The following is a 27,666-nucleotide window of genomic DNA, read 5'->3' on the forward strand; positions in this document are numbered from 1 at the left end:
GTATATACAGTATATCTCTTCTGTCTGTTATTCTCAGAGGGGATTAGAGATTTTGCTTCCTAACCATATAGTTATATACATTTACCACTGCATATAGATATTTAAGAATAAAATGCCCTTTCTCTTTCGTTATTGACACAGCTTCAGATCTTCATAACTGTTGGGTTATACTGTCTCCTACAGGAGTAGGACACTAGGCAGAAACAAAGTCTGGCTATGCCCATGGGCAGTCCCAGAGGGTATAATTCCTCTCTCTGCTATAGGTACTAGTGATTGACCGATATCGGTTTTTCGTTGCTGATACCGATATTTTGGCCAATGCATATCGCCGAAATGCGCCGATATTTTCAACATTTAAAGTTTTGCGAAATAAACACAATTTGTCGACACAAATCTGTTACTGAACATGTTAATGTTTGTTTAGTAACATTTTTAACACTGCAGTCAATGCAAATTAAACTGCTAGATAAAAAGCTACACAACAACAAACAGCTAGACAGTGGATTGGAAGAGTCAGTGGACTACTGCTGCAGTAGTGCACTCACTGCAATGATTTTAAATCGCTACTGCAGTGAAGTCAGTGCAAATTAAACTGCTGGAAAAAAAAGCTAGACAACAAACAGCTAGACAGTGGATTGGAGGAGTCAGTGAACTACTGCTGCAGTAGTGCACTCAATGCAATGATTTTAAACCACTAACTGCAGTCAGTGCAAAACTGCTAGAAAAAAAGCTAGACAGTGGGGAGTCAGTGGACTACTGCTGCAGTAGTACACTCACAGCAATAATTTTAAATCGCTACTGTACTACTGCAGTGACTTAAAATTATTGCAGAAGTGAGTGGCACACTACTGCAACAGTAGTCCATTGACTCCAACAGTGGAGTGGACACTAGTACTATACTACTACACATTCAATACTCCCAGTTAAGTAGAACAATATTATAGTGCAGAAAGCATAACATTTCAGCATGTTCACCAGTTAAACCGCTTCTTTTCTTTTCATAAATTGCTGCCACTTAACTAAAAACACGCTCACTTGGTACCGAGGAAGGAGGAGCAGAACGGTATTTTCTAGCATGAGAAGCAAGTCTTTTGTAGCGTTGCCTCATTGTCTTTCCACTGAAGAGGATCACTTTTTCTGTCAATTACTGGTTCCTTCAAATAGAGATGAAGTTAATCATCCAGGCTCATTATTGCAGATTTAGAAGAATCCTCCGCATGAGGCCCCAATAAAACACTGAACATGGCATCTATTTGACCACGATGAAGTTTCACTCTATCCGTTGTCGTTTTGGACATTTTTTTTCCTGCATCCTGTTCTTCCACATTAGAAACCTGCTCTTCTTGACTTTTTTCTTTTCGGCAGGAGGAACCACCTGCACCTCCTGTTGAATATCTTCTGTCAGCCATTGTTTTGCCTTGGCCAATACATCATCAGAAGAGAGAGGATGGTTCTTGTATTGCGGATCCAAAAGGCATGCAAGCACAACATTTTTATTCTCTTCATGCTTCTCAAAATGTTTGGCGAACCTGTCCCTCATGGCCTGCCTACATGTTTTAATGCCACGTGTGTTGGGTCCTTCATTCTGTTGAAGAAGCATCTTCAGGACTCTCACACATGGGATGACAGATGGCACAGATGAGTCATAATGACTCACCTCTAGTGTCACTTCCTCTATGGGAATGACATTGGCTACAATGTCCCACTGATCAGCAGTAGGACAAGAATGTCCTCCAAGTCCAGTCTTTGCAGCATGTGAAGTGTTGAGTTCCATCGTGTTGGAACAGCCTGAATCAAGTTGTTTTTGGGTAGGCCAAGGTCTTCCTGAATGCACCTCAGTCGCTGCTTTGCAAGGAATGAATGGTGGAAATGGCCTGCGCACGTCTTCAGCATGCTAATAATGTCAAGCAAAGCTTTCTGGTTTGACAGACCATCATTTACCACAAGCTGGAGGGCATGTGCCATACAACTGAGGTCTGACACTTCAGCAAGTCTTATTCCTTTCACCATGTTCGCTCCACTGTCTCGAAGCACAAGCATCACTCGGTCTTTGGTGGTTCCCTATTCTTCTAGCATGCCTAGAAACATTTCTCTAATGTACTCCCCAGTGTAGGATCCTTGCATCATCACTTTTGTATTCAACACCAAATGCCTTCTTGACCATCCGCTGTTAATGAAGTGGCATGTAAGACATGTGATTCTGTTTGTCCTGACCATCAGTCATGAGAGTGAGTTGCCAGCATTCTCTGGTTGCAGCATAGCCTTTACTATCTCAACGACCTTTTGGTGAATCTTTCCCAGCATTTGAGTTGGGAAAGATTCACCAAAGATTTGTCCTGACCAGCAGTCAGTAGTGAATGAGAGTGAGTTGCCAGCATTCTCTGGTTGCAGCATAGCCTTTACTATCTCAACGACCTTTTGGTGAATCTTTCCCAGCATTTCAGTTTGATAAAACTTGTCACTCTTCAGTGTGTACCTTGGCTCAAGTATGGACATCAACCGCTTAAATCCAGAGTCAGACATCATTGTAAATAGCTGGTTATTAGTGACCATCATCTCTGTGATTACTCCGTGCAGCAGTTGGGATCTTCCATCCGATTTTAGACACCTGTTTTTTTTCTGAAACATATCTGTTATTGTTGCCTGGCATAGTGATGTTTCACCTTGTGATTCATTTAGTTTTTTTTCTGTGCTGCATGATACAATTCAACATGATGAACTCTTAGATGGGCCCAAAGATTTGACGTATTTTTGTTTTTTCAGTTATTGATCCCATGCTTATATTTTTGCACGTGTTGCACACTGCTGCTGCTTTTCCTGGAGATGAGAAATAGTCCCAGACCACACTTTTAATTTTTCTATCTGCATCCATCTCCATTGAAATTTGAAAGACACTAATGAATTGAATATGTGCTTAAAAAAAACTGGCTGGCTGGCACCCTGTGGTGATGGGTGGCTGGCTGGCACCCTGTGATGTCTGGCTGGCACCCTTTGGTGGATGGCTGGCACCCTGTGGTGGATGGGTGGCTGGCTGGTTGGCACCCTGTGGTGGCTGGCTGCCTGGCACCTTGTGGTGGGTGGCTGGCTGGTACCCTGTGGTGGGTGGGTGGCTGGCTGGCACCATGTGTGTTGGGTGGATGGCTGGTACAGGCAGGGCCTGTGGCTGGTACAGGCCTGTGGGTGTGTGCCCCTGTGCGGGTGGCTGGCTGACACCGGGCAGCTGTGGGTGAGTGGCCGCGGTGGCTGTGTTAAACATACAGTGCACTGGGACTGGTCACTGTAGCTGTACTGTATGATTGAGAAAGAATCACTCACTGTCACGACTGCAGTGCAGACTCTAGAATGTGGCTGTAAACACACTCAACACGCATTCCGATATATCGGAGGAAAGTGCATATCGGCCCCCAATATATCGGTGTTGCCGATAATCAGTCGATCATTAATAGGCACACAGTTTTTTTTCTGCCTAGTCAGGAGCAAGGACCTAGTTCCTTGCTGGGATCTTTGGTCCTGGCAATTTTTTCTATTTTTTTTTTTTTTCTCCTGGATTTTTCCTTTGAGATCTACAATCAACTGCTGGACTGAGCGACGGGCTAGATAATCTAGATCCAGTGGTCACCCCAGTCTGGCCAGCAAGCGGTCGCAGACCTCAGCTCTGCGCTAGGTCGGCCACGACATAGCCCCATTGGACGGGGGCTGGCCTGCGAGTTAAACACCTCACGAGGTCCCATACGACCGTGTCTCAGCCTGAGTTGCAGCGTTCCTCCTGGCCGACAGCCTCCCCCATTTTGATGGAGAGGGGTTCCTACTAGAGCGGTGCCCACCTTGTTCCTGGTATGGTGAGTAGCTGTCCCCCCCCTCTCCCCCCGGAGGGTTTTGAGGTGGATGTGGGCCCCTCCTTGGGACGGTCAAACCCCCGGGTTCCCGTCAGGCACCCCCCTTGTCATCTGTCTCTCATCCTACCCCCCTCCCCCTCCACATATGTTGGGGCTGTTTGGGTGGTCTGGTCCACCACCTGGGGTGGGGGAACGACGCTATGCTGGCGATGGTGTGGGGGGGGGATGCTCAACTGGACTATCAACTGTGCGGGGTTTTACCTGGTGGGGTCTCCGGCCTGGGTCTGTGATTGAGGTCTGGGTTCCTTCCTGGGTCCCTGTAAGCCTCAAGGTGCCACCATTTTGTTGTAGCCTGTGTATGTCTATACACGGCGGCTATGTTTGTGTAGCCTGGCGGCTAATTTACGGTGTTTTGCCATTGAAAATAGCGACAGTGGAGCCCTGTGGGCAGTGATTTCATTCCCTGCTGCTGACTCCTGGATCCTTTCACTTCCTGATCGCTGCACGTGGAGTGCAGATTATCCTGGTGGCTGCAGGTGCCTGTTTCTGCTGGGTGGTGAGTCTGGTGGGGTTTTCTTCCTCTCTGCTGAGGATCGCTTTGTGCCTGGTGACCAGGTGGTGCTACTGCCAGCCCGGTGGGGGTTGTCTCTTGCAGTGTTTTACACTTTTTGTGGGGTCCCCCTGGTGACTCATGGAGTCTTTGGAGCACATCTCCCCACCTGATCCCCTCTCTGAGGCTGCGGGGCCCTCCGGGTCCCAACCATCCATCGATGCACTGACGGCAGTCCTGAAGTCCTTTGTGTCCCGGGTGGAGGTGGTCTTTAGGATGGACCTCCTAAAGGGTTGTCTGCTTCCTCTGCAACCATTTCCACATGGATCAGACGAAGTGATTCAGGCCTATTCCATCAAGGGTCATGTTCCTCCTTTCCCTGTTAAGGCTCACTCTACTCGGGCGCTTAGTGCCTCCTGGGCTTTCCGTCATCAGGAGTCAGTGACGCAGGTTTGCAAGGCCTGGTCGTCGATGAACACTTTCATGAAGATTTATAAAGTGGATGTGTTGGCATCTGCGGATGCTTCTTTTGGCCGCAAGGATTTGCAGGCTGCTGTTGAGTGGACCTGATCCTCTTCGAGGGTGTATTGTTTTTTTCAGGTGGGCTCCAGTTGTTTTGGTTGAGCTCCTGTTGCCTGGTTGACTTCTGTTTAGCCTTGGGAATTTTTTTTTTTCTTTGCTGTTCCCACCCCTCATGTTTAACACTGCTTTGGGACATCCCAACGGTTAATGAATATCAGGAGCTGTGTTCATCAATGAACGAAAGAGAAAATGGGATTTTGAACTTACTGTAAAATCCATTTCTCTGATGTTTGACGGACACAGCACCCACCCCTCTGTGCAGTTGTAATTCTTCTGACACTAACAAAACTGAGTGCCTATAGCAGAGAGAGGGAGTACACCCCCTGGGACTGCCCATTGGCATAGCTAGACTTTTTTTCTGCCTAGTGTCCTACTCCTGTAGGGGGCAGTATAAGCCAACGGTTATGAAGCTGTGTCCGTCAATGAACATCAAAGAAATGGATTTTAAGGCTAGTCAAAAATCCCACTTTTACTTTTAAACTTTACATATGAACTAAATTATACACCACACTTTTTTAAGGTTATTATCCGATTAATCAACTATTCAAAACAAAAATTAGCCAACTAATTGATTATGAAAATCATTTTTAGTTGCAGCCCTATTTGTGTGTATTGTAGTGCACATTTTCCTTGATGGTGCACTTGATTGTAAGCAAAAAGTGAAATAAAGAATTTTTAAAAATAACTGTACTAAGTGAAAATATATTAGATGAATTGCATTTCAAAGGCAAATACATTTCTTTACTAGTTGGCTTTTGGCACATATTTTAATTTCTTTGTATGTTTAGCATTTTCCTGCTGAATGAAATGCATTCTTTCATCATGCGAAAGGTACTTTAATTTGTGAAAAATTTGATATCTCAGTTGCCTGTATTTATTTTATTTTTTATGCAATCTTTATTTTACATTTTTAAGTATTACAAAAATTAAAGTAGGAAAATAAAAAGTCAACATCCAAAATAACAGGTATCGCTTGTTTTTGTACAAATACAAACGTTAATATTACAACAGCTACAGATATTCCCATGTCCCCGACCAACAGGGGGAGCTGATTTGAAACATTTTGAATAGAAAAATAAAAAAACACAATTCGTGCAAACAACATCTGAGGGTGTGGTGCATGTATTTAGAGATTTCACTATCACTTACATAAAAAGGTCTTGGACCTCTTAGAGGGACTAGCATCAGACCTACATAGAAAAAAAAGTGTCAGGGAGCTTATCAATTTATAATAAGTAAAAGACACCCAGTGTTACACTATTGCTCTGCAAGAATTGTTACAACGTCTTTACAATTTCCTTGTTTACCTGTTGGTTTTCCAGGTGTTTTCTGTTTTTTTTTTTAAATTGTAAAAGGAAATACACAGTATTGTGTAGCAAACATATACAGTATATTTTTTAAATTATTTTTTTTTTTTTTTTTTGTGTAGGCAATAGTGCTGACCTCCGGTTGGTAAGAACATACATAGAACTTGGACTACCTGGAGGGCGAAAAGACTTCCTTATGTCGGAGAGGAATCAGGTGTGAAAGAAACATACATTAAACATATTAGTGAACACTACCACCACCCCTTTAAAGGAACTATTTTTTCTACAGGTTGCAATTTCCTAGGTTTCAGGGGTAACATAAAGTGCATGCAAGCCACAATGTAGAGAATTAATGGTTTCAATGGTATAAATTCTAGTCATATTTTAGCACAAAGTATTATTCAAAAGGAATACTTCACCAACCAAGAATTGCTGTTCTCAACCATCACTTACATTTTGTTTGTTGCTCTTATAATATATGTTGTGTGGTGATTTTGTGCAACCTTTTCATATAGGTATAACTGAAATATGTGAACGAAGATTACCAAGCAATTAACGGTGCTGATAATACAAAAATAAATATTTTATGTGTACCAGTAGCATAAAATATACTTCTGCAATAAAGAAAAAAACTGAAAATATATTTTCTTTTCTAAAAACAATGAAAATATCTTCTGATTTTTTTTCCCCTAGAATGATACATTTGCGGACTTTGATTCAATGACAGATCGTCTTCTGGATGAAATTATACAATATATTCAAATCTACAGTTTGGCTATTTCAAGGATCAGGTAAGAGTCATGTCCTTGTGGATTGGTTAACATAATTACTGCAGCATATTGTAATAGCTGAAATGTGCATATTAGCAGATGTTATATAAATGTTTTTAAAGGTTTGATATACTCAAAATATTAGCTCTTTTAATATATCCTGGGATCTCAAGCAATTCTGCAAGCATAACCTTTTACTTCTTGCTTTGTTTTCCCTGTGTTTTATCTGTTGTTCCCAGCATTGGCCAGAGTAAATATTGTATCCTAACTGTACAGTACAGGTCACAGGACTGGTATTCATAGACCAGTGTTTCTCATCCTTTTTATCAGTCAAGGCACCCTTGACAATTATTCACAGTCTCAGGGCACATTAGTCTAAAATGTAAAACAAATGAAAACTGTTACTTACCATTATTGGGGAACCTGAACCTGGGACGATACACACAACCACTGTATTCTGGCAGATATGGATGCGCAGTGGACACTGAGCTTCTAGTCCAAAAACCTTAGGCTTACCCCATACACATTACAATCTAAACATACAATTTCTGTACAAGCAAATTTGGTGCTGCCATATTTATGCAATATGAGAATTTACCTAATCTATCCAGTCAATCTGTATTCAGCCAGGCAGACCCAGCTTTTACATGCTCGTTGGTAGCTCTAAAGGAGATTGTAGACTCCGATTGTAATGTGTGTAGTGAATAGAAGTTAGAGCTGCACGATTCTGGCCAAAATGAGAATCACGATTTTTTAGCTTGGAATAAAGATCACGATTCTCTGTGTAACAAAAAAAAATTGGGATAACTTTACTGTTACGTTTTTTTTTTTTTTTTTTTATTCATTAAAGTCTATTAATTGCGTTTGAAAGACTGCTGCGCAAATACAGTGTGACATAAAATATTACAACAATCGCCATTTTATTCTGTAGGGTCTCTGCTAAAAAAATATATAAAATGTTTGGGGGTTCTAAGTACTTTTCTAGCAAAAAAAAATGATTTTAACTTGCAAGTAACAAGTGTCAGAAAAAGGTCTAGTCTTTAAGAGGTTAAACTTCCTTTCTCCCTGGCAGAGGGAAGGAAAAGATACAATGTAATCATTTTGTTTATAGTTACTGGGAGACTAAAGCTCCGTTCACATGTCAGCGTATGGATCGCGGGCAGAACCCCCGCGGTTCCGCCCGCGATCCGGAGCTTATTGCAAATCGCGGGACGCCTGTGCGTTGCCCGTTGATTTGCAATAGCCCCCCAAACGCTGAGCTATGTTGCCGCGATTTCCGCCTGCCGAATCGCGGTAACATCGCGGAAAAAAAATCGCGGGACGCAATACGCTCCAAAGAAGCTCTTGTACTTTTTTGGGCGTAATGCGTCCCGCGATTTTTTTTGCGCGATGTTACCGCGATTCGGCAGGCGGGAATCGCGGCAACATCGCTCAGCGTTTGGGGGGCTATTGCAAATCAACGGGCAACGCACAGGCGTCCCGCGATTTGCAATAATCTCCGGATCGCGGGCGGAACCGCGGCGGTTCTGCCCGCGATCCATACGCTGACATGTGAACGGAGCCTTAATGCTGATAGGCGTTTGTTTGCGGGAGGCTTTTTTTTTTTTTTTTAATCCACAGCTGTTCTCTCTGCAGCTATGCAAAGAATCGAGCATATGTCAGGTTTAGATCGTCAGGGGGGGTGAATCGAGATCGCGATTTTCATACGATTAATCGTGCAGCTCTAATAGAAGTCAGAGTCCAGTGGTCAGTAGTTTGACGCAGGACAGCAGTTTGTAATGCAGAGATCAGTGGTCAGTTTGTGACGAAAATTTCAGAGGACAGTAGTTTGTCTAAATCTACTGATCCCTGAACTTTCTGTTCCAAACTACTGTCCTCTGAAATCTGCGTCAAAGTTCATGGGTCAGTAGTAAATAATGCAGAAATGCTGTTCTTTAAAAGATATTATAGATAACCCCTGTTGACAATTGCCAAACCAGAGTTCTACCTTTACAGACATTGCCTTGTACCTGTACAGACTCAGAGGAGCACAAATGCAGCCTATTGCCAGCCTTCTTCCTCTGTTTTTCTTCTGCACACATATTCTTGGGACCCCTAACTGGGAAGGGGCAAGGATGCTGTGCAAGATACCCTACTGTTTTTAGATGACCCATTCTCCTCCCTGCAGGTCACGCATAGTCTGGCTGGTGCATTTGGAGCATACTCTGGGATAAGGATCAACTGCGACAAATCTAACCTCATTCCCTTAGGTTACTGTATGATTGTGATTCTTTTATCCAGGAGACAATCCGCACACACTGCACTCACTTGCTGAGAATCACTATTATGGTATGGCGCCAGGGAAGGGTATAGTACCATATGTCCCTGTTGGTTTCCCCCACATATGCCATTATGGACTAATCCCACATTACCTCATTTATGGGCTTTGCCTGATCCATAAATCTGCGCCACCTGAGGCGTTGTAGCCTTGAAACACATCATGTCTGGGGGAAAGTTGAAGCGTTTTGCTGAGCTCAAAGAGGAATATCGTCATCCTAATTGGATAACGTTAAGATATCTGCAACCCAGACATGCTGTTCTGTCAGTTTCCTAACCACATCACCCTGGAATCTGACCCCCTGGAGAGGATACTTACCTCTATAAAGATGGGGAAGCCCTTTAGCCTACATTTACCTATGCCTCTCCTCTGCCCACTCGACCAATTACACAGACTTCTCTAGATGTGGCAGGCAGATATACTGGACTTATCAGAGGATGCCTAGGACAAGTCTACATGCCATTACATCACTAAAATGATCTCTGCCAAAGATAGGGTTATCAAACTAAAATTTCTTTACAGGACCTACTACATACCCCAATGCTTAGCCACCATTTACTCTTTGGTTAGCTCCCCGTGTGCTGTCAGCTTACGGAAGACACCTTCTTTCATATTGTTTGGACCTGCCCTATACTCCGCCCCTTTTGAAAAGTGTTGTTGTGAACTATTAATGCTGTTTGCGGTTTGTCTTTTGAGACTGGATCCTAAAATATTGCATTTGGGTGTTCTGGATGGTGCAATGCTAAGCCGTCACTTAAAACTTTTTATATTCTATGCGTCCTTTTACGCCTGAAGAGAAATAATCATTAAATCAAACTCTCTCTCACCGCCTGCTGTCTCTTCCTCGGGTACGGCTATCAATGCTGTTTTTACCTTTCTACATATTACCTTATGAAAGTCGTAATTGTTCTAAGAAATTTGGTCAGCATGGATTGACTCATAGGTTGTGAGTGTCACCCTACTTCACTGAGCCGTATTTACAGTTTGCCTCCTTTTTGTCCCCTTTTACAGTCCCTAATTGTTCCCCCCCCCCCCCAAATCACCCTCCCTCCCCCCACACCCTCTTTTGCCCTCTCCCCCAACAACCCCCACCCTTTCTGCTGCCTTTTCAGCCCTTTTTAGTTTGTTTTTTTTCCCATGCTTTTGCCTTGTTATTTTTGTATACCTGCTTTTGATGTTTTACGGATGCTTTCTAGACATTGGTCTTTCTCCCACATTGCTGTGTATAAATCTGAATACATCAATACTGTTCTTTCTACTTGAAATTCAAACTAAACTGATTGTTACTTCTTTTACCCATGCATGTATGACATTGTATACTGCATCTTCTCTGTAAAGAAATCTAATAAAGTTTATACCTGTTACCTGCCTGATGTGTCCTTAACTGTCAGTGCTGACAATATTGCATTAGTCTTTTAAATGATAATGGACAAGTAGTCACATGTGTCTCTGAGAAAATGCTTGATCCACCTGCCTGCATTAGTTGGGGCAAATTTTAAACATTTTTCCCATGACATCCCTGGTCACCTTTAGACGGCACCCCTGTTGAGAGAGGCTGTCATAGATCATGGGTTACTTTTAGCTACGTTCAGGTGATTGGACTCTGGCAAAAACATTTGCTAGCACTGCCCCCTAGAGCTTACCCATATATCCCCACCCACTTTGTGAGAAACCAGCTTTTTGCTAGTATTCTTAGGTGATTAGCTTGTTCTCCTCCTTTTTTTTCTTCTTTTTTATTTTTATTTTTGTTTTACCATTAAATAATATTTATCTGAATCCTCTGTCAATCTCTGACTTCTTTTTGTCTTGAGCTTTCCAGATTGATTAGCCTTGGGACAATACCTGAACCCAATCCCATGGGGGTCAGCCAGTAATCTGAGATGGTCTCTCCCCCCCCCCCCCACCTCTATGAAGACATCATTCTTCCTTCCCTCTGTCCTACCACAAAACCCGACAAGGAAATGTATATTCCATTGTCTGTATTTGGTTAAAGCTGTCAGAAATTAGGGCTTTACAGCCAAGCCTCCTTTCACAAGACTGAGTCCCTTTTTGGTCTACCCTGGAGTCCTTCATAGAGCATACCCTGATCTCTGATCCATTATTACCAGGTGGATTAGCCAACTAATTTCCAGGGCATATGCTCTTAGGGAAAAAGTTTATTTTTTCCCATCGGAGACTATTCTGCTAGGGCTGTTGATGTATTCAACATCAATCATCTGTATTCCAGATTTGCAACATTGACACCTGGTGCTCTGTTCATACATTTCTACAAGTTCTACTAGGTGGACGTTCAGACTAACAACAGCTTAAAGCACCATGTGGCCAAAGCTATTATCTGAGTGTGTGTTTGTGTTCTTTAAACCTGTGGATTTTCTTGTGAGTCTGTTGGCAGTTCTCTTTGCTAGGTTGTTGCCCACCCTTCAGTTTGTTTGGGTATGTCCCATGTTCTATGAATTAACTCCTTTGTCCTGTACTTTACTATTACTATATTAGGAATTTTGACCTACCTGTATATTTCATATCTTGGAGTACAGAACAGGACACAGGTCCTTCCCCCCCTAAGTGTTTTGATCACTCCTTATTGCTTGCTAAAAAAAACTGGAGCCTCAAAAAAATGGGCATGGTTTTATGGGTATGCACTAGGAGTAGCCCTAGCAAAAACAGTGTCCATTCACTTGAAGGTAAGCAGCATATAATCCATGGTCTATGGATACCAGTCCTGTACTGGTACTCAAAGATGAGTCATTTACAGGTAATTCAAAATTCCTATTTTTGTTTACATTATTATTTATTTATTATATTCACTAACTGCAAACTAGGATTCTGAATAAAGAAGGACACTGCTGCCCATACATGTTTGAGATTACGCCTTAACGGTGTGAAGCCATAAATTAATATTTTCTTGCTGCAGCTGGTTTTATTTTTCTATTAACCTTTAGTAATCTTCTGTACAGAAGCATTCAGAATGGGAGAGAGCAGTCAGTCAGGCTCTGCTACAGTGCACTTGTGCTGACAGAAGAAAAGAGCAGAATAAACAGTGAATATTCATCACCATGCTGCTCTTCCTCTATTTTTAAGTCAAAAGGTTATTGAACAAACTGTGCTGCTTCAGTTGAAATCAGGGATCTGCCTAAGCTTTCTGGCAGGTATGCCTGAATCACAAGACTGGCTGCACAGTGTTACTCATCATTTGGTTGATAACGTTTTTATATATTAAACGGTGCGGTTTCCGTGAAGTTCAACTTAAAGTTGGTCTCCAGTCATTCAGTGTTGTTCTTCTGCACATATTTGGATTCGTTTTTTTTTTGTTTTTTTTATTCCGATTTAATTATGCCGATTTAACATACATGTTTTCTTTTAGTTTTATAGGACACTCATTGGGGAATTTAATTATACGATCAGTTATTTCACGGCCGAGGTTCAAATGTTATCTTAGCAAGCTGCACACTTTCCTTTCCTTATCTGGTCCACATCTGGGTACACTCTACAACAGCAGTGCTCTTGTCAACACAGGTAAGAAAAAAGGTTGTGTACAACCAAGAAGCAACTGTTTCTTTTGCTTTTCATGCTATGCTGGGATGGTAGGAAAAAAAATTTATAAAATGGGAATTCCACCTCAGAAACTACAATGTGTAGAATTTTTATGTTGGCTAGCATTATGTGAAGCCAGTATTTTACCAAGACTCGATTCACACTGCCGCGACTTGTCAGCCTGATAAGTCACGGTCCATTGACTGCTACAGGACCTGTTCTAATAGGAGCAACACAAGTCGCTCCAACTTAGAAAAAGGGTCCTGTACTACTTCGGGGCGACCTCGGAGCGACTTGCATTGACTTGAATTATATGAAGTCTGTGCAAGTCGCGCCGAAGTCGAGGTGCACGGGACTTCAGAAGTCGCCCCTGAATTAGTACGGAGTCGTGTCGCCATAGTGTGAACCGACTCTAAAGGTTCACTGAACTTATTTAATTGTTCCATGCTTATATTTCCATGGCTGTTGGCACCAGTAGACCTCCACTGATGCCTCCAGTCTCAGGAGTAACCAACATGGAAAGGTAAACCAGTAACTAGATATCCTCAGGCTGTCTTCCCCCTCTTATATAACTATAAACATACACATCTGGGTGATAATAGCACAAATCTGTAAGGGAAGATCTTTGTGTTCAGGTCGTATGTGCATATCTGACTCCTCTCAAGTATTTATAAGAAACTGTTGAAGGGCCTTTACTTTCGTGTTACATCCATGTTAGATTGTGGGAAAGCCGAAATAAGCAGTGGTTATATATGGTTACTTCACTTTAGATCATTTATAGTTTTTTGGCACTGATGTATATTGTTTGTATTGTAGGCTTGTGGTTCATGCAGAAGTGGAAAAAATCTGGCTCATTGTTACAACTGACTTGCCGTGACCACTCAGATCCTCGACAAACCTTCCTGTACAAACTAAGCAAGAAACCAGGTATTTTTTGGTTCAAAGGGATGTTTTCAGACATTTTTTAAATGTGCAAACGTGCCTTTCTGAAACTAGTTTAACCTTCCTGTCGGCCAAAGACAGTTCTCAGTCCTCATGAACGTCCAGTAGCCGGAGAAACTGGCTCTCGATCTTGTGACCATTTTTACAGCCAGTCACGGTGGTCACATGAAGGCCAATCCATCCCACCCCAACAGGAGTTTGGAACATTTTAAAAAGGGACGTGTGGGCGGGAGAAGGGGCAGACTGGCTACTTTCGGTCCAGGGGGCAAGTATAAACAAGAGGCCTATGATGCAGCGACTCGGCCCCCCTCCCCCTCACCCCCCCCCCCCTTACTCTCCCTCACCCCCCTCTTACTCTCCCTTAACCCCCTCTCACTCTCCCAGTCTTCCTCCTGACCGCCTTTCCAAGCTGAAGCCCTGCTCCAGATACTCTCTTCTTACCTGCTGAATCCAGGTTTCCGACCTGGCCAGCAGTGGGAGGTTGGGGGGGCTGGGACAGCTCGGTTGGGGCTGGCCGGGGCAGAAGAGTCTCCAGTGGGGCATAGAACCTGCCTCTGCTCAGACACAGTTTATACCATCAATGCTGGGGGGGGGGGGGGGGGGGCTGCGCTTTTAACTTCAACCTGCACTCAGGAATCCTTTAAGCATGTTTGTGGCAGAAGCAGTGCAGCCTTTTTATGGGGAATCAGAGCAGCCCAGGGGGCAATTACCCCCCCTGACCCAGTCCTCCCCAGGGCGGGAGGTGGTTGAAACCCAATTGAACCTTAATTTTATATTGACTAATAAATTCCAGGTCAAAATAAAGGTGTTCAAAGTCTTACAGCTCGATTCCCTTCTAAGTCAGCCACAGCCTGTCTCCTGCCAGCAGCTGCAGAATGGGCCTCTTGCTCTCTGTGTGAAATCTGCTTCCTCATTGCAAAGGTGCTCCCTGCTTATTTATACTTTTATTTCCAATCAGCTGATTGGCAGTCTTTGTCTTTCGCTCATCAAGGGGGTGTGTTGGATACCTGCAGAGACACTACTGTTTCCAGAGCAAGGGTCATACTCTGGTTTGAGCTTGCAGGACACGGCATGCTTTTTCAAATAAGGCTGTAGCTGATTTGTTAAAGAAAAAAGCTATAAGACATTGCATTTTTTTTTTTTTTTTTTTTTATGCACCTGAAATATATTTAGCTTATTTATTTAAACTAAAGTTCAGTTGGAATTTACCTCCATAATGTTTTATTATTGCTAGGGGTCTGACATTAAGCCCTACCAACTACCATTTCCCTATACAATAAGTGAAACCTTAATGGCTATCTTAAAGTTGCTGTGGCTTTGTACTGAAGTTGGAAAAGTACAGCTCAAGTAATAAAAGTAAATGTAAACTTGTTCAGTAGTAGTCTCCTATATGTTTGGCACAGAGAGATTCCCATTGAATTACATTCTGAGCAGATGTTATATTTTGTGTTTCAAAATGTATGAAGCATGCAGTGATTACAGCATACAATGTATATCATTGTTGCTTGTGAGCTTTCCGTGTAAAAGTTTGGGTGAGACTTTGGACCGACATGGTTTCTCCCAACTGTATTTGTCAACAAAGCATCCATTAACAAAAAAAAAAATAAATATATATATATATATATATATATATATATATATATATATATATTATATATAGGCGACTAGAATTAGCGGCCTGGCAGCTGGGTTACACTGCGACGGGTGTCTTGTCACCAGATATCCCAAATCTCCTGTGAGGTGCTGGAATCTCCTGCATGCGGGCTGCGGCTCTCTGATACCCGCAAGTGCCGAGCCCGCATTCGGGAGACTCTCGCACCTCACAGGAGATTTGGGATGTCTGGCGACAGAAAGATGTCTGTCAGCTGTGACCGAACAGAGCCAATGCTTCCTGTATAAGGTCCAGCTCCTGTCACAGGCGGAGTGATGTCAAATGCACTCCGCCTGTGAGAGGAGAGATACAGGGAGCATTGGCTCTGTATGCTTCCTACTGCGCCGCCCCTCACACTCTCCGTTGTTGGTCATATTTCTCAGGAGCCAGCATTTTTCCGCCAGCAGTACCAGCCAGCAGTACCCACAGCAGTACCTTCCAGCAATACCAGCCAGCAGTACCTGCCAGTAATACCAGCAAGCGGTATCAGTCAGCAGTACCCACAGCAGTACCAGCTGGCAGTAACCGCCAGCCGTAAGTCACAGGTGCTAGGGGTGCAGCTAGCCCCCAGCACATAATTGTAACTATCCCAGCATGTGCAGTGTTGCTGACTTCTGCCACCATGACCACTTCAAATTACTGAAGTGCTCGTGGTTTCAGTATTCCTTTAATATTTCTCAGAAGAAGTAAACAAAGTACACATGGGTCAAATGCCGGGCAGCATCAGCCAGTTCATTAAAAACTGTCCGCCATTGGGCCGTGTGTATGGCAGCCAGTCTGACAGGAGACGGCCATTCAGGATGCGCAAAAAAAAAAAAAAACTGGCTCCTAAATTTTTTAGCTGGCTCCTAGATTTCAAGAAAATTTGTCAAGCCCTCTATATAGAGAGATAGATAGAACTGGAGGAGAGTACAGAGAAGGGAAACAGAGAAAAATAAGGGAATGGAGGACATCAGCTATGAAGAAAGACTACAAGCATTGAACTTCTCTCTTGAGAAGAGACGCTTGAGAGGGGGTATGATATCAATGTACAAATACTGTACTGGTGACCATAGCATAAGGAACAAACTTTTCAGAGAAAGGGAATACAATAAGACATGGGGCCACTCACTAAAACTAGAAGAAAGACAGTTTAACCTTAAACTATGTAAGGGGTTCTTTACTGTCAGAGTGGTAAGGATGTGGAATTCTCTTCCACAAGCAGTGGTATCGGCAGGCAGCAACGAAAGTTTCAAAAAACTTAGATGGGCACCCTAAAGACCACAACATAAAGGGGTATACAATGTACAGTCAGCAGCCAACACACACATTATGGGTTGAACTGGAAGGACTGATGTCTTTTTTTTCCAACCTCACTAACTATGTACCTATGTAATATATATATATATATATATATATATATATATATATATATATATATATATACGGTATCACACAAAAGTGAGTACACCCCTCACATTTTTGTAAATATTTTGTTATATCTTTTTATGGGAATACACGGAAGAAATGATACTTTGCTTCACTGTAAAGAAGTGAGTGTACCAATTGTATTACAGTGTAAATTTGCTGTCCTCTCAAAATAACTCAACAGCCAATAATGTCTAAACCGCTGGCAACAAAAGTGAGTACACCCCTAAGTGAAAATGTCCAAAGAAAAAAAAAAGAAAGGTTGCTCTACATAAAGATGCAGTAGGCTATAAGAAGATTGCCAAGACCCTGGAACTGAGCTGCAGTACGGTGGCCAAGACCACACAGCGGTTTAACAGGACAGGTTCTCTTCAGGACAGGCCTCGCCATAGTCGACCAAAGAAGTTGAGTGCATGTGCTCAGCATCATATCCAGAGGTTATTGTTAGGGAAATAGACGTATGAGTGCTGCCAGCATTGCTGCAGAGGTTGAAGGGGTTGGGGGGGTCAGCCTGTCAGTGCTCAGACCATACGTCGAACAATGCATCAAACTGGTCTGCATGGCTGTCGTCCCAGTAGGAAGCCTCTTCTAAAGATAATGCACAAGAAAGCCCGCAAACAGTTTGCTAAAGACATGCAGACTAAGGACATGGATTACTAGAACCATGTCCTGTGGTCTGATGAGACCAAGATAAACTTATTTGGTTGAGATGGTGTCAAGCGTGTGTGGCAGCAACCAGGTGAGTAGTACAAAGACACGTATGTCTTGCCTATAGTCAAGCATGGTGGTGGAGTGTCATGGTCTGGGGCTGCATGAGTGCTGCCAGCACCTGGAGACCCGGACATCCTACATCCACGGCCTCCGGAGAGAAGACCCGATCAAAGCCGCATTCAGCTCTGATCAGGTCTCCGTGTAAAAACCTGGAAGTGATGTCATGACTTTACTTCCGGGTATTCGGCACCAGATTTTAAAAAATGACCGCATTCAAAACATATATATATATATATATATATATATATATATATATCTCTCTAAACGGGTAGTCTATTGCAATACACACTGTTTGAAATGAACAGGATTTTTGTGGCCCGCATTAGAGTCCCTTACTAAGAGTCAAAGTCTAAGCAATATTTAAAATGTTTGTGTAAAAAGAAAAACAAACCTGTTTGACTATATAATGTTTTATTTTTCTCAGGTCTGGAGCACTTCAGAAATGTGGTACTGGTCAGTTCCCTACAGGATCGATATGTACCCTATCACTCTGCCCGTATTGAAATGTGCAAAACTGCTCTTAAGGACAAACAGTCAGGTGGGGAAGCTCACACTGTGTATATTACAGTAAATCTTAAAAAACAGTATAAAGACATGCTAGAACTTTGCCTACGTTTTGCGTTTGTGATTTAAGTGTGTTTAACCACTTGCCTACTGTGCACTTAAACACCCTTCCCATCCAGGCCAATTTTCAGCTTTCAGCGCTCGCACACTTTGAATGACAATTGCGCGGTCATGCTACACTGTACCCATATGACATTTTTATCATTTTTTTCACACAAACAGAGCTTTCTTTTGGTGGTATTTAATCACCTCTGGGTTTTTTATTTTTTACAAAAAAAAGAAAAAAGACAGAATATTTTGAAAAAAAAAAAAAAAAGTTTTTCTTATTTTCTGCGAGTAAATTTTTCTCCCTCACTGATGTGCGCTGATGAGGCTGCACTGATGGGCACTGATAGGTTGCACTGATGGGCACTGATGAGGTGGCACTTATGGGCACTGATGAGGTGGCACTTATGGGCACTGATGAGGTGGCACTTATGGGCACTGATGAGGAGGTACTAATATGCCGCATTGATAGGTGGCACTGCTGGGCACTGATAGGCGGCACTGATGGGCACTGGCGGATGGCACTGATGGACACTGACGGTGGCACTGATGGGCGGCACTGATGGGCAGCACCATCAGTGCCCATAGTGCTGCCAGTCAGTGCTCATCAGTGCCTAGATGAGCAGGCACTGATGGGCACTGACTGGCAGCACTATGGGCACTGATTGTGGGGCATTGATGGGGGCACTGATGGCGGGCACTGATGGGGGGGCAATGTGTGTGGTTTTTTTACCTTTTAGTAATCAGGGCACTGGTGATCAGTGCCCTGATTACATTCCTGTGTGTCCCCAGCGGCTGTCGGCTCCCCCTCCTTCCTCACACTGCAGTGTCTGTGTGAGGAAGGAGCGCCGGCGATGAGAGATGATCTCATATGTTTACATATGAGATCATCTCTCATTGGACGGCTTGATCACGTGGTGAATGGCCGCTGTGATTGGCCATTCACCACGATCTGTGACACGGCCGACACAGATTCTCCCCCCGATGCGCGCTCGCGGGAGCGCGCGGGGGGGCGTGTCACTGGCCTCCCGAAAATTCAAGTCCGCGCTGCAGCCGTATATAGGCTGTACCGCGGATGGGAGAAAGTTAATGTAAGCCTGTACTAAACGGTTTACTCCAGGCAGGAACGCAGCCACTTTATTATTCAGCCACTTTCTAAAAGATGCTGGCTTTTTTTGGGTAAAGTCCAACCAGGAGCATTCCCCCTTGTAGATTCTTTTTTTCTCTAATTGCAAGTCCCGTTTTACTGAGCTTTAGGAGTACAGTTATCCCTATACTCCTGGCATTCTTCACAGTAATCCAGAACATTTTAGAAAGTGTCTCAATTAGTGGAGTTCAGCTTTCGATAATGCCCACGCTTTTTTATCAGGCACCCCAAGTGCCTTCTCTTATTTAAAACACTCCTGCACCACCTAGTCTGCCACTCTATGGCCCAAAAATCTCTTTTTATCCCTTTGAATACAGGCTTTCTGAAGTTGATAGTCGCTGCTTTTATTTTTAAGACTCATAAAATCATATTAAATATATACAAAACTTTTTCTATAAAGCCAAACATCAATATTTACAAATTTTTTTCTCAGTGCTCTTCCTCCTCCAACAGTGGGCGGGTCTTGAATACTGCATAGAACTATGTCACGTAATGATCTCTGTTTCTGTGAGTCCCGGGTAGCTTGATCACACTTCCTAGGGAATAGGTCTTTGACACTTTGGAAGAGGGTTAAATGACACCATTCAACTCAGAAGAGGCTGCTACTGGATTGCAGAGAGTCTCGACCCCAATGCCTCATCTGTCTTATTAGATCCTGAATCTGATTTGGCCATGGCGGACGTGGTTCGCCCTGCTGGGTCTGCAACCATGTGCCTGGCATCCTCTGATAGAGGATAATTCCTCTATGTCTGCGACCGTGTACGAAAAGGCACCGGTGGGTGCACTGATTGTATCTGTGCTTGAGACCCTGAAGATGGAGGACGCAGCTAAAGCTGCAACGAAGGAACAGGTGCCCTTTGGCACTCACAAGCCTTCTTTTCCCCGCTTATTTTGACAGTATTGTCGCTAAAGAGTGGAAATGACCAAAGCAATCCCCGTGGGGTCCCTAAGGGCTTTACTAGGCGTTACTCCTATGAGGAGTCCCTTCTTAAGAAGTGGACTGTGCCACCGTTGGTGGTTTCCTGATTAAACAAGGCAACCATGATTCCGGTTGAATAGTCCGGTCTTTAAGGATTCGGCTCTGGCTGGTTCGGCAATGAGGAGGCATCCTCGGCAAGCATTCTGCTCAGGGGATCTGGACACTGGAAGAGTCCAGACTCCCGGTCAATGTCTTGGAACTCCGAGCGATCCGACTGTGCTTGGATCATTTGATGGATGGTCTTCAGGGTTGTCCAGTGCGCATTCAATCCGACAATGCCACGGCCGAGGCTTATGTCAATCACCAAGGATGCACAAGAAGTGTCCTAGCGGCTCTGGAGGTAGCTGGCATTCTAAGGTGGGCAGAACGGTTCGTTCCAGCCCTCTCTGCCGTACACATTCCCGGGGGGGGGGGGGGGATTGGCAGGCGGATTACCTCGGTCGACAGGCCTTGGACCATGGGGAGTGGTCCCTTCATCCGGAGGTGTTTCATCAGCTGGGTCTCCGGTGGGGCACTCCTGAGGTGGATCTGTTGGCGTATTGGATCAACAGAAAGGTGAATGGGTTTGTGGCTCGGTCAAGAGATCCTCTGGCGGATGCCACAGACGCACTGGTGGCCCCGTGGGGTCAGTATCATCTGATTTACGTCTTCTCTCCTCTCAAGCTTCTGCCCAGGCCTCTCCGCAGGATCGAGGCAGAAGGGATTCCGGTCATCTTAGTGGCACCGGACTGGCCTTGCGTGGCTTTGTACGCCCATCTGGTGTGGCTGGTCGCCGATGTTCCTTGGTAGCTTCCTCTCAGGGAGGATCTGCTGTCCCAAGGACAGATCTTCCATCCTGCTTTACAGTTGCTGGCTTTGACGGCTTGGCTGTTGAACACCAGGTGCTGAAGGATAAGGGTTTATCTGAGTCAGTGATTTCTACACTGTTGAAAGCAAGAAAATCTAGATGATTATCTACCATCGTATGTGGTAGACGTACATTGCGTGGTGAGTCTCTTGGGGTTCTTCCTCAGTGGCTCGGATCTTGACCTTCCTTCAATGCTGGGTTGAACAGCAATTGGCCTTGAGTGCCATCAAGGGCCAGGTGTCGGCTTTGGCGGTCTTCTTTCAACGACCTTTGGCCACACACTCCCTGGTGCCTACCTTTCTTCAGGGTGTCCAACATTTGCTTCCTCCAGTGCGGGCTCCGTTGCCGCCTTGGGATCTTCATTTGGTTCTTTAGGCTTTACAGAAGCCTGCCTTTGAAAATATTCGGGAGATTGCCCTGCTTACGCTGTCCCAGAAGGTGGCCTTTTTAGTGGTTATCACCTCTGCACGCAGGGTGTCTGCGGTTCTTCACTCCTGTGCTGTCGTTCCTTCCAAAGGTTGTCTCTGATTTTCATTTGAATGAAGACATTGTGTAGGCTTCCTTCCCTGTGTCCCAGGCCTAAACATCTGAAGGAAATTGCCTTGCATACCCTTGGATAGACCTCAAAAAGGGTTGCCTGCTCCCTCTGCGACCATTTCAAGATGGATTAGACAGACGGTAGTTCAGGCCTATTCCATCAGGGGTCAGGTTCCTCCTTTCCCTGTCAAGGCACACTCTACGAGGGCGCTTAGTGCCTGCTGGGCTTTCTGTCATCAGGCGTCAGTGACGCAGGTTTGCAAGGCGGCTACCTGGTCGTCGGTGCACACTTTTACAAAGTTTTATAAAAGTGGATGTGTTGGCATTTGCAGATGCTTCTTTTGGCCGCAAGGTTTTGCAGGCTGCTGTTTAAGAGGAACTAACTCTCATTGGGGATGTGTTGATATTTTTCAGGTGTGCCCTAGTTGTTTGGTTGAGCTTCTGTTGCCTGGTTGGCTAATGTTTAGCCTTGGGAATTTTTTTGTTGTTCCCACCCCTCATGTTTAACACTGCTTTGGGATGTCCCAATGGTTATGAATATCAGGAACTGTGTCTGTCAATGAATGAAAGAGAAAATGGGATATCTGACTTACCGTAAAATCCATTTCTCTGATGTTTATTGACGGACACAGAACCCACCCCTCTGTGGAGTTATAATTCTCCTGATACTGCTTGTAACGAAACTGAGTGGCTATAGCAGAAAGAGGGAGTTTACCCCCTGGGACTGCCCATGGGTGTAGCTAGAATTCTTTTCTGCCTAGTGTCCTACTCCTGTAGGGGCAGTAAAACCCAATGGTTATGAATGTCAGGAGCTTTGTCAGTCAATGAACATCGGAGAAATGAACTTTACGGTAAGTCAAAAAATAAAATGTTTTCTTTATCATTAAGTAACAACGGAGTTCTGCAATAGTCAAGCTATACCCCTGCTCACAAGAGGATGCAAACAGAAAAGATTGTAAGCCAGACCCTGTAAAACCCCACCTCTACCCAGTATGCCAATGTTTTTGCTAGTGTTTTGAAGTTGAATGCCTTATGCTCAGCTCTTCTGGAAAAAAAAGGCTTCTAATTTTTGCTAGCCTTTTATATATATGATATGTTTTTCCTGTAATTACTTAGTGTTCCTAAACCCAGGACCATGTATTCACTATATCTGGTCTCCCACAGTACAAAGAAAATGGAAATGTAATTATTTTAGAAACTATAAACTGCTAAATACCTTTTTCTCATCAGCAGTATATAACAGTCGTGTGACTTTGATCAGTGTCCAGCCAAGCACTGGTTAAAGCTTGTATGAGGAGTCTTTATTCTTCTCAGAATGTCCTGTGAGGCTGCATGACCCCTGGTCCTCTGGACAGTGCTGATTGGCCCTGTGCTGATCACATGCACCCTCAACTCCCCCCCCCCCCCCCACCCCCACCCTCCAAAAAAAAAAAAGACTCCTCTCTAGCAATACACAACAAACTAAGCATGTGCAGAGTACCCACGAGGCTCGGTACTATTAGGAGATGGATAGGGGAGGATCAGAGAAGATCGAATCAAACAGCTTTTTTACACCATGCAGAGGATTAACCCCTTAGGTTCCACAGGGAGTAGTAAAAGCATGTTTCACTGCAAATACAGACGATTGATACATTACTGGTGTTTTTTCCTTGGTAACTTCACTGAAGATTTCCATATCTCTGCTTTAGCTGAGCTCTATAAAGTAGCTACCCAGATCAGCTTAATCTTAGTAACCGCTTTAGAGGCTGTACCTGGACCCTGCTGGACTGGAAGATTGTAAGGTTAGCTTGGAATGTGACCTTAAGGCATTTGGCTCTATATTGTAATGCTTTCCAAACCTTTGTGCACTGTTTGCTGCAGAATGCTTTCCAGTCTAGAGCCATGACACAGCCTCTGATATATAACCCTTTCTTTGAAGGCTCACAGAGTGAGTAAGGCCGGTCACAGTTGGTGCATTTTTTTCTTTTCCTGTCCGTGCAGGTTTTACTTTTGTTGAGGGAACCAAATGTTGGTGTAATCCGCTATGTGGATAGTCCCAATCCGACTAGTGACCTTAGTCCACATTTACCTACAATTTCTAGAGGCATTTAACTGGTATCTCTGGAAGAAGCCAGCACCTGGAATCTAGAACCTGGGACCCCTATTAATATAGGGTCATCCTCAGCTTTATCAGGCCAGTTCTCCCCTGGATCTACAAGGACCTCTGTGGACATTGTTTGTGCCCAACTACTACAGAAATCTGCACACAGAGGCTCTGAGCATTTTTTGGCACCATCCATCCTAGTCTCTAGCTCTGACCTATCTGGGCTTTCAACCTAAAGCATGTCCTAGGTCCCTGTTACCATCTCTAATTCAGAGTCCACAGTCTTCTCTTGGAGAGGAGGTTTTTGAAGCACATGCAAATTATTCATATTTTTAGGGGGTTGCTTTTAACCTGATATAGTAGGTACCGCTCTACATTTGGAGGATCAGCCAGCTGTTTTGGGTTTATGGTCTTTTTGAGTGCTCATAGTTTCAAAGACCTTTTAGTTACACCCTCAAGTCTTTCCTCTATGGGGACTAGAAACACCCTGTAGGATCCTGGGTCCCTCCAGCGAATGTAGTGGATCTTTTTCCCTTTAGGAGGTAATTTATTGCTTGTTGGTCTTTCTCCTTGTAGCTGCTCCAGTAATTCATGATAACAGGCATACTACCAAACAGGTTAATGGGATTTCACGGGCAGACCGTTGGATTCCCCATTTAGATCCCAGTTTAAATAAACTGAAATGAGACTCCGACTTGTATTGATGGTGACCTTGATTTGCAAAACTGTGTCAGTCTGTATTAAATCCCTTAATGAGGACTCCTTGCTAGAGTAGACCCCTGTTTTCAGCGAGCGCTTGGTGAAAATATCTGGAGCTTTGCTCTTCTGCTATGATAGCCTATTGTTATCCTCTAAGCTTTTCTCACAAGTGTAGCTGATGCCCTTTCACATACCTAGGGTACTCTGGCTATATGCCCTGAGTGCCGATGCTAAATTTAAGGAACATCTGACTTAATTGTTCTTCAAAGGAAGTTGCCTGTTCGGACCTGCCTTAAAACCAACATTACCAATGCTCCTGGTGGCTGGAGTATATTCCCACCAGAATGCATGAGAACAATGTGATCGTTTGTCTATTATAGCAGTAGAGCCTTCCTCCCATTTTTTTTTTTTCCAATAAAGATGGAGTTGCTATTTGGGTAAATCCTGATATACTCGTTTCTAAGTTAGTTAAGCCCCATATTTTAGAAAATCAGGTGGTAAAGCTAACAGAAGCCCCTGGTCTCTCCCTGTTTTCTATTGGTCCAAATATGTGCAATATTCTGCTTCTAATACAGGTACTAGAATCATTTATAATGAAATTTGATCTTACATGAAATGAGCTGTGCAGCGGTCTTCTGTAGCAGCAGACTGTGTTTTATCTCATAGCGGCTCAAAGAGCAGATCTGAATAAAGAACCATAAGTGATGGCCTTTTAGTAGAGTTTAATACAATGACCAGTTGTAATCAATCTTTTGATAAATGTCTGTGTATGTATAAAATCTTCAGTATAACCACCGATTATGACAACAGCAGTAAGCATAAAGCAGTGCTGAAAATCATCCAATCTTGTGTTGGGTTTCCTTTGATGTGCATAGGAAACCAAAGTACCAATGGCAAGTGTCCTTTTATTTTACAGTGAATTAATTTATGGTGTTTTGCAGGGCCGGTGTATGCTGAGATGATCCAAAATATCCTTCAACCAGTTCTGCAGAACAAAGACTGTAATCTAGTGCGATACGACGTCATACATGCTTTGCCCAATACAGCCAATTCTCTCATTGGACGTGCAGCACACATTGCAGTTCTTGACTCTGAAGTATTTTTGGAAAAATTCTTTCTGGTCGCTGGCCTCAGATATTTCCAGTAGAAAGAAGGACTTTACCAGATGCTTATGTAATACCTCATTAACAATAAATCTCAAACTATGTGGTATTAAAGTGTTAGCTGCCATTGTATTTTGAGCTATATTTATATATTGTTCACTTTTTCCTCTCCTTTACTCTTCTTTACTGGAAGATCATTTATATCATCCAACTTGAAATACGTTAGTGGTTTATTCATTTATATTTATGGAAGTCAACACCACCTCTACAAATGTAAATGGAAATCGGTTTACTATTTCAGAATAGATTACAATAAATTTGTAAGGGCCTGGCTCAAATGTTTTCACACAGTCAAGAAATGTTCTTTTTATGCAGACTGCTCTGTACCATGAATCTGGTGGAATTTAACCATCAGTGCAAAATGGATTTGTTTATCAATGTTATGTCTGACACAAGCAGGCTGATACGCAAGGTCAGCTGGACTGACCATGGTAACCCTCAGTATGCTTCTTCCATCCATTTGTCTGAAAATAGCTGTGAAGGGCATGGTGTGATGTTCCTTCCTTTACATTCTATCTTTGTATACACTGAAACTTGTTACTTTGATCACTATAGATGACCAGAACCAAGCCTTGATGTATGAGACCGTTTTCAAAGCCTCATTTTATGTTGTTCAGTGGAGATGTTTTAAGTTCAAGAAGCATGACAGTACAGAGTGGCTTTCATTTACCAAAGTTACCTACCGTAAATGCTTTTACTGTGGAGGTATGAGTGCTGAGTATTAAGCTTATGTGGCCTATTTCAGGCAGCCTTTATTCTTCTTTGTGATGGAGAATCTCACTCATTTCACATTGTATGGACATTAAATGACTGGCAGCATATTCTTCATTGGCAAAATGGGACAACAGTTATACAGACCTTTTACATTTTCTTAGTGAATCATTTTATGACCATGCTGCAGCAATTAGAGAAATCAATTACTTTTTGGTTCCATAGGAATTCCAGCAGTTTGGTCACCTTCAGTTTAATTATCCAGGGCTAAAGCAGACAGTCACATTGATATATAATCATAACTATGTGCCTGGACAGTTCATAAAGTTGTTCAAAGTGCTTCAGAGTAAATTTAGCATTATATTGTAATATCGGTCTGGATACTGACAAGCTTGGTAAAATGTGCTTCTTTATCTAATGTGATCTAAGTGAACTGCTGCATGTCCAAGCATGCTTTTCTTGGGGACAAAGTTAGGCAGGGTTTATATTACACACGCTAGTCTGATCATTTTATGATAAAGAAAAAAAAAGGATTGAAACAGACAACAAGCTCAAAAGCATGCTAACATTATTCATAATATAAATAAGATGATGTAAACATTTTTTGTAGCACAGCACTGCTTTTTACCAAATAGCCCTGCATTGTAGAAAACAATATTACCTATTTGCTTTCCACAAATGTATTATTTTTTTTTTTTTTTACCTTGGATTCGTTTTATGCTCTGCACGGTTCACAAATCATATTGGACAAAGAACGGTACATGATAATTTGCATCACAGGCAAAACTCCATGGATCTCAGTAACTCCCAAAAATGTTGTTGTTGGGCCAAGTGTGGTGATTTTGCTGACAAAACTGTAATGTAAAGTCAGCTTAAAAAAAAAATATTGGAGCTGTCATAGCCAACCTATTTTGCATACTGTCGTCCTGATCCTGAGATTTTGCTGCTCAGTGATTTACTGACCTGAATCAAGGATGCACCTGATGTGCACATGCTTGTTGTGGCACAATAACTCATTATATAGTGTAACAGCCCTGGAAATCCGCACCTTCACAAAGCAGTCAGCTATGACATTTCCTGTTTTTATTTTGATTGGTTCATTTTAAATCCTGACCGGTCTGGAGATTTAGAGTTATATGTAAAAAAAATAAAATAATTCACATAATTGTGATGCCATGATATTGCATAGTTTCCCTGGTTTGTGACAGAAGCACTGCCAAACATCGT

At 43.2% G+C, this 27,666-nt stretch overlaps 1 protein-coding gene across 3 annotated transcripts in view; it reads left to right on the forward strand.

Moving 5' to 3' along the window:
- Positions 1–26,430, forward strand: part of FAM135A (family with sequence similarity 135 member A) — a 212,906-nt gene extending 186,476 nt beyond the window's left edge. For all 3 annotated transcript variants that reach the window (XM_082249041.1, XM_082249040.1, XM_082249042.1), the window contains 6 exons: positions 6,398–6,489; positions 6,969–7,066; positions 12,724–12,875; positions 13,710–13,820; positions 18,089–18,202; positions 25,507–26,430. In XM_082249041.1, coding sequence (XP_082105167.1) covers positions 6,398–6,489; positions 6,969–7,066; positions 12,724–12,875; positions 13,710–13,820; positions 18,089–18,202; positions 25,507–25,712 — 773 coding nt within the window. In that variant the 3' untranslated portion in view covers positions 25,713–26,430. The remainder of the gene's footprint in view (positions 1–6,397; positions 6,490–6,968; positions 7,067–12,723; positions 12,876–13,709; positions 13,821–18,088; positions 18,203–25,506) is intronic.
- Positions 26,431–27,666: the final 1,236 nt, after the last annotated feature.

The sequence above is a fragment of the Pelophylax lessonae genome (genome assembly GCF_965119305.1).
Source record: "Pelophylax lessonae genome assembly, chromosome: 3".
NCBI classification, from domain to species: domain Eukaryota; kingdom Metazoa; phylum Chordata; class Amphibia; order Anura; family Ranidae; genus Pelophylax; species Pelophylax lessonae.